Source organism: Microtus ochrogaster, chromosome 8, assembly GCF_000317375.1.
Source record: "Microtus ochrogaster isolate Prairie Vole_2 chromosome 8, MicOch1.0, whole genome shotgun sequence".
NCBI lineage: Eukaryota > Metazoa > Chordata > Mammalia > Rodentia > Cricetidae > Microtus > Microtus ochrogaster.
Genome location: NC_022015.1, coordinates 44,018,949 through 44,027,378, shown reverse-complemented (window position 1 = coordinate 44,027,378; position 8,430 = coordinate 44,018,949). Strand labels below are relative to the sequence as shown.

Below are 8,430 nucleotides of genomic sequence, written 5' to 3'. Positions count from 1 at the left end.
TTATTTTGTGCTATCTCTTACTTTCTAAAACACTCACTCTGTACACACAGTAAGAATTTATTTAAAGGTAACTAATTTCAATGTTTGAGAATCAGGTTGAAACAGTGTGATTGATCACTAATTTAAACAAACCATGCATGTAAAATCACAGCACTATTCTATGATATGTGCTAGGAATTTGTGCTGCACAGGTAACATGCAACTCTTGTTAGAAAAAAACCAAACTCTACAAGTCATCACTGAATAATTAAAGCAATATTCAAAATTGTCACTGAAATGCCATAAAATGTTAAAAAATGTGTCATCATAGCAAACTGTATATGAAGCTTCTTTCAGAGCTGTCCAAGTATATAGATTCATGGTTACAGTTGATTTTTAAAATATTATCAACATTTTGTTGACAATAAGATTACACATAAACAATTATCTATTAAAACTACATAAATATCTTCCCATACCTATGATCATGAATACAATGTCTTTATTTTCCTATACAATGGAGTTGCAGAAATATAAGAATCTATTCAGGAATTTAATTGCATGTGGAGAAAATGAGAAGCATTATTTATCTTAAAACTTTAAAAAAATCATTATAAACTATTTTGCTATCAGCAAAATTTTTGTAAAGGCACTCTTAACTTCCTTGTTCCTCAAACTGTAGACCAGAGGGTTCAACATAGGAATGATCATGGTGTAAAACACAGATGCGATTTTGTCAGTGTCCATGGAGTGACTGGAGCTGGGCTGCAGGTACATGAATATGATAGTCCCACAGAAAATAGACACAGCACTGAAGTGGGAGGCACAGGTGGATAGAGCCTTTCGATATCCAGCACTTGACTGCATCTTCAGGATAGTGATGAAAATGAATATGTATGATATCCAGATAACCAAGAGAGCAAAAAAGATATTGAAGCTGACAACATAAACAAGAACCAGCTCACTCACGTGTCTGTCAGAGCAAGAGAGAACCATGACTGCTGGGATATCACAGAAAAAGTGATGGACCACATAGGCCCCACAGAAAGAAAGACTGAACGTGTCCCCAATGTGGATGGAGGCATTCAGAAAACCACAGAAATATGAACCTATAGAAAGACAAACATACACACTTGTAGTCATAGTGGTAGCATAGTATAGTGGCTTACACACCGCTGCATAACGATCATAGGCCATTGAGGCCAGCAGGTAATTCTCAACAGTAGCAAAGGCTACAAAAAAGAACATCTGCGCAGCACAGTCATTGTAGGAAATGACTTTGTCTCCTACAAGAAGCCCAGTCATGACTGTGGGCGTGACAGCTGAAGAGTAACAAAAATCAACAAAGGAGAGATTGCCCAAGAAAAAGTACATAGGAGTGTGGAGTCGAGAGTCCAGGACAATCAGGAGGATCATCCCCAGGTTGCCCACGAGAGTGATGGTGTAGATGAGGAAGAAGGTGATGAAAAGGGGAATCTGTAGCTCTGGTTCATCCGTGAGTCCCAGCAGGAGAAAATGTGTCACTTCTGTCCTATTCTGCATCAGTGTCATCTTTCAATCCGTAGCCACGGAAAATGAGGAGCATGATGATAAGGAAGTTGAGTAAAAATACAAAAGCGTAAGTGAGGAGACATGCATTTGTGAAGAAACAACCTGTGCCTTGAGATTGTCTGGAAAAATGAATCTTTTTCCCAATCAAATCTAATGTGGTAATTAGACAGAGGATTATATGCTACTAATTGCAATATTATACAGTAATTGCTCAGCCATCTTTTCAGTAGTGACTTATCAAAATCAAGGGATTTGGTAAAGGCTTTTAAATCAAAGCGCAAGGTTTTTGGCATAACTGCTTTGTGAATAAAGTGGCTGACTTGTTTTATAAACCACTGCTATAACTAATTCCCTTTCTGTTACATATTTGAGGATTAATTCCAGATTTCAGAAAAGTGTCCTATTGCCAAGTCTTGTTCCTCTATCCTACGTAAGCACAGAGATCTGCCTTCCTGCTATTATTTTTATCAGCAGGCATTTGGTCAGAGCATCCCATTTAAAATATTCACAGATATCCAAGGGCATAGAATTACTACTCGCCCAAGATGCTGCTCTGGTTTTACATCCCTTAAAAGATTCTTAGCTTCTTAAGCTCACTTTTCCCTCAGTTTACTGATTTTATGTCAGGAAATTTAGTGCTTGTTTTACATTCAAGGACAGCAGTAGAGACCTGGGTCACAAACTCGTGTTACTCACGATCAGAAGAGCTGATAAGAGAGTCTTGGGTCCCTTTTTTGTTTCTAACGCCTAGAGCAAAACTCCAGACCTAGGGCCATAGAAACTGAAGCTTCTGGAGTGTGTACTGTCTGGTCAAGTGCCATCAGCGTCCCTCAACTGTTTACATAGGTTGCCTAGTTACCAGGTAGCCTCTATGCATTCTGGGAGAAAAGAAGCAGCACATTGATTTAAACAATCCTGGCCCTATTCCTAATTTCACTGAAAATAAACTCTAACTCTTCACTAACCAGCTAAAAATGTTGTGTAGTGCACTAACCTTCCCCTCTAAAATCTCCTGATGATTTAATTCCACAAATATCTCTCTCTCTCTCTCTCTCTCTCTCTCTCTCTCTCTCTCTCTCTCTCTCTCTCTCTCTCTCACACACACACACACACACACACACACACACACACACACACAGTAAAAACCCTTATCTGATCTTCTATAGGACAAAAGAATTCTATCCCTGGAACTTGCTACCCCTGAGGAATTGCGGAATTGCTAGTTTTAAGAATATATATAATTGGTAACATTTGTAAGGGTGAGAACAGGATAGTACAAGGAACGCTGAGAAATGATGGATCGAATAGAGAAAGAAACATGGACAGATGATTCCCATTGTGAGTAGACTTCTTTACCCACAGATTTTTAGGTCTCCTTTAGCTCATCCTGTCATCTTTAATAGAACCCTAGACTTTAAGGCTTCCATTCATTATATGTGCTAGATTTTAAAGATTATTAATGAAGTCTTTCCCAACTTTAAAATTTTGTAGTCTATATAGTTATTAATACATGTAGACTACTTAACAATGATATAAAAGAACAATTTGTGGATGATCTCCCAATTCACCTCTGAGTTCCTTAAATCTCTCTTTCTATGTTGGTAACTTTTCAAGGATTGCTCTAGAAAAACATTTTAGGTGACCACTTTGTGAATACCCTCAATGCTATTTACACTTGGTGATTATTGCTTTCATTTAAATTATGGAACACAATAAATTTAGTAATTTATACATATTACTAAAGTTTGAGATGCTAGTCTGTGTTTGAGTCTATGACTTTATTTAACTCTTTCTGATGACCAAGTTTCAGAGTGTAATCAGAATTTAAATGGAAGATAACATTAAATATAATTACACGGCTGCCTTGGCAAGAGCGCAGCACTATTTTAGTTACAGAGCGCTGATTCTATTTCAAAGCATACATTCCTGGTACAGTCTTTTGTCCTGGAACACAAAGGCCAGAAATAGGGTGCAATCTAAAATAAGTACTTTGGCTTGCCACAAAGTTCATTTCCTTTTTATCTCTATCCATTTTTTGAAAACTGTCCTAAGCATACCTTTTCAGAAAGTCAGGTATTTTTAGTTTTTTTATTTGAATCCTTCCTCATCTTCCTCCATGAAGCTGCCTAAAATCACCATTGCTGAACAAAGCATGTTTTATGGAAATAGCCCCCAAAATATGATATTTTCTCTCCCTTTTCACCATCTCCCTCCTATCAACAGCTGCTAGATTTGAAGCTTACCTGTGCTTCTCTCAAACTCTAATAAATAGATCCTCAAGCATCCTTATTAGTTTATTTCTAAAGTATTTTACTAAAGTTAAAAAAGAGTTGAAGAGGCAATATTGAATATCTAGGTAAGAAATTAGTGTATTTCTATGTGCAGTAGATATAATGGGAAAATTTAGGTGAAGGCAGCAATTTCAACTTGATTGAGTTCTGTTCTGAAATCTGGCGGCAGATAATCATAACTACAGTACACACAGAGCTTTGTTCCATTCACCATATAGGATCCATTGGTCCTTACTACCTTCCCTGACCACTGAAAATTAAACAGTGTAATCACATCATCTTGAAGTACCATTATAAGAAGCCAACAAGACAGTAAAATGTTCATGTTATGACATACAGGGAAAGTTAGCTTTCTAACTATTATTATTATTATTGTAAGTTAATATGCTTAGACAAGAGCATGATCTTCTGGGTTTTTTTTTTTGAAGATTTGATTTACATAGACATTGGAAATGAGGACTTCACTGCAGGTGATATTGATCTGTCTGTCCTCATGTTGCCTTTTCTTCTGCAATAGCACCACTAAGTGCCTATGCTATCCAGTGTGTTTGTGCTTCCCCTGTAAACACTGCTTGCTGACTCTACAATTATCCCAGACCCAGTGTTTCTTGAATTCTTAATTGAAAGGCATATTTTCATTTGATGAAAATCTATATTTCATCAGCTCATACTTTCCTTCATCCTGTCACACCATACCAAAGTCACCAAGACCAAAATAAAATTGGTCGTTTATGGGACATCTTTGTCTCACACATACCTTACAAATACCTTCTGTTTGGTAAAATCATTTGATATGATGTGGCTGTCACGTAACAACATTTCAGCTTCCATATTTGTTTTATTTTCCTTGGACATTAAGCTTATTTTGACACCTAGGTTGGTTTTTAATTGCTATGATGAAGCTATCTTCTTGCCTCAGCCTTCAGAATGCCTGCAAAGGGGCATTTTTTTTGCTTGATCTGAAGCCTTGAAACGATATCAAACTTAAACAAATGTATAACTCTTACCACAAATCTCATAAAATTCCAGAAATTTTAAGTGGCAAACCTACTATATGAGATGACTTTCAGAAAATACTATTATCTGCAATTAATAAGGGATTTATACAAGAATGTATAAATAAATATTATTACTATTATTTTATGCATTTTATTGAAGAAACTGAAAATTTAATAAAACACCAGCTTTTCTAAAGTTATTTCCTCATTTTGAAGAATATTCAAGTTATTTTAAGACTCATATTTGCATTAAACCCATCATTTCCACAATCAGTTAGTGCAGTAATTACCTGTATGTGATTGTAGGGAAACCGTTAAAATGTATATAGTGAACCATTCAGAGTATTTTTAAATTTTAAAAAATACTAGCTTATGTTTTGTTTTTTGTGCTTGCTTCTTTATCTGAAATAATGTAACATAAATAGGAAATAAAAATCCCAACTATTCAGAATATTTTGGTTCTTGCAAGGCTCATGCACATAATGTGCTAAAAAATACTTAAATTGCATAAAATACGACTTTTTACATTTATACCATAACCAACTCCAGTTTTTGTTTTAAGAAACTGTTTCCATCATTACTTTCACCTTCAACATAATTCACAGTAGGTGGTGCTACACAACTCCTTTTTCATGGACTGTAAGTCTCACTGACATTGTTTATGTAATATATTAGCCCTTCAGTTCTTTGGAAGAAAGAACAATGCATCCAACAGTGAATGTGAGATAAACAAGTCAGCTACAGAATATTGGTTACACAGTTCTCTCGCAGGCAGTGATCAAACACTTTTGTGTTCTCTGAAATCTTTAAAAACAGAGGAAATACGTGCCTCCTTAGCGCAGTAGGCAGCGCGTCAGTCTCATAAAAACAGAGGAAATAACAGTAAAATGCATCAACTTCTAAAACTCTATAAATTCTTCCCTTTTCAAAGGGCCACATATAGGCCAGGCAGTGGTGGCGCACGCCTTTAATCCCAGCACTCGGGAGGCAGAGGCAGGCGGATCTCTGTGAGTTCGAGACCAGCCTGGTCTACAAGAGCTAGTTCCAGGACAGGCTCCCAAACCACAGAGAAACCCTGTCTCGAAAAACCAAAAAAAAAAAAAAGTCACATATGTGCCTTACTTACAAAACAAAAATTGTATATCTTACATAATTTGTCATTTATGACTAAGAAAAGATGGCAGATATACATGAAATTATACCAATTTAAAGTCTGTTGATATAGCTTTTACCTTTTAGCTTTTTTCCTTACACATGCATGAATACTGACAGAAAATCTTCATTCAAGAAGTGGCCAAAAATATATAACAGTGAATACAATTCAAATGAATAAATAAATTTTTCTGAAACACGACATTAAGCATGTTATTTAAGAAGCTAATGCATGAAGAAAAGGAAAATCTATGTAGATTTGGGCAGCCCTAGAGATTAGATTTCCTTTGTGGGAATACCAGTAGCTCTCGGTCTCCTTTCTAGGAAAAAAGCAATTAAAACCATGGTTACCCATATGCCTATGGAAAGTGCTTCTGATTGGACTCAGAGGGTTATTAATTACAGTGAAATGAGGAAGTCATACTCTTGGGAGAACAGTTGAGAGATAATGGGCTATGTGGGAGGGGAGTAGTGGTGGACGGATAAGTTAAAGATACATTGTATCAGTATATAAAATGATCATATTATGAATTAAACATTATTTTAAAACTTAGGAAATGGTTATTCTCATTGTGCACTATGTGTCTTTTAGAGCTATTTCAATTGATGCTTAACATCTAAGTACTAGAGTTCACACACTGTGGTGTCGATTTTTGTGTAGTGCGAATTGGATATGTTCTACACACTATCTAGACCAGTATATCTGAGATTTTCTTATATAAATTGTAAAAACCTCAAACATGGCTCAAGACCAAAACTTAGTCTTTTAATAGAATTGACAAGTAAAAACGCTTAAAACGGAGATATAAGGAACCTTTAAAGATAGTCCTTGTTTCTACAGAAATGTTCTACCACTATCACCCTCCCACATCTCCAAACGTCTCTCAACTTTTCTTCCAAGTTCATCACTTCCATATTTCACTGTCATTAATAACCCTCTGAGTAATCTTGTTCATTAGTCTAAATGAAGAGTCTGAAAAGCATCTCAAATACATGTACTGTGCATTTTGAATATAATTAAGTATTATTTATCATTTAAAGATCAGAATTAAAAAGGCTAGAGAGATTGCTCAGTAATTAAGAGTATATATTGCTTTTGCAGAGGATCAAAGTTTAACTCTACCTCTTGGGGAATCTGATGACTTCGGTCTCTACAGGCACCTGACCTTTATTTAACACACATAACAATACATATATGTGAGCAAATACTTAACTAAAATACTAAAATAATATTTGAAAAACAAACTGAGTTTAAAATAAAAATTAAAATATGATTTAAGAATTTTGATGAAAATAACTACAAAGATCAATTTAAAACCAAGTAATATCATATTTTTAGTTTGAAAATTTTTCTATGTAGTTCAAATAATAGATAAGACATTATTATTATCCTGTTAGTGTCAATAAAATACATAGAGATATTGTTCATAACCAAAGAGTATAAAGTGGTAAGATACACCTGTGAAAGAGGAGCTAGTTTCTGGTTTGGTTACTACTGAAGTTTCTTTGTAGTTCTTCAGTTTTCAACAACATTGACTTTCCTCCATCTGGAGCATTCTTTGGCTAACTCGCACATGTGAAATTTTCATATTCCATAGCCAGAAAAGCCAATTATTTACAGCAAATTTATAAATATTCCATTGGTTTTGTTTGTGTTCATATCCCTATGTAACCAGAATTTCACTTTGAGATTGTGATTTAAGGAGCATATTTCTAGAGATGAACTCATTCCAGATTGTTTCTGGTGTTTATGGTCTTGGCATTCTAAAGCATACCAAGCATTAATGAGTTCATCAGGAAAAAGAGTATGGCAAAACAAAATGTTATTTGGCAATAATAAAGCATAATACATAATCATTGGATACTACAAATAAAGCATGTAAATAAAATGTAGTATATAAAGAAATTTGTGCTAAATTTTGTAATCATATATCAGCTTAGAAATCATGTGTTGTAGCATAAGACTCAAGGTGAATTCATTAATAAATGAGGCTTTCAAGGGAGATACATAGTAATTGAAGCTGCCCTTAGTGTGGTAGGCAGTGTGTGTGAGTCTCATAGGAGACAATGAATCCCTTTCCACTTCATCATGGATCAGTGAAAATGGGCTTTTAGGAAGCTATGCAGGCCTTTTTATGTCCTTCTTTCTACAACTTTCAAAGGACTCAGAATTCTCCCCTATGAGAACTTCACAGAATTTGTATATTTCCTTTTCATCATGTGGAAATACAGCAAAAAGATATCCAACAAGGAAGGAATCATAACATGACTGTTTGAAAAATTAATTTGGATGCCCAAGCTTCTAAAATCTGAGAAATAAATGTTTGCTTTGAACTCTAAGGTGCTTTTTCATAAGACATATAGACCATCACATCACAAATGTTACTTTTTAAATTTTTACCAAACTAGAGAATATATTGTGCCTTGTTACTGCTGATGTCATGTGTAAGAGGGAAAAT

The 8,430-nt window shown here is 35.0% G+C and overlaps 1 protein-coding gene across 1 annotated transcript; it reads right to left on the bottom strand.

The window, feature by feature from the left end:
- Nucleotides 1-597: 597 nt before the first annotated feature.
- On the bottom strand, nt 598-1,530 carry LOC106143876 (olfactory receptor 5B3-like). Its single transcript, XM_013348026.1, has one exon. It carries the CDS (start codon nt 1,528-1,530, stop codon nt 598-600), a length of 933 nt encoding a protein of 310 aa, XP_013203480.1.
- Nucleotides 1,531-8,430: the final 6,900 nt, after the last annotated feature.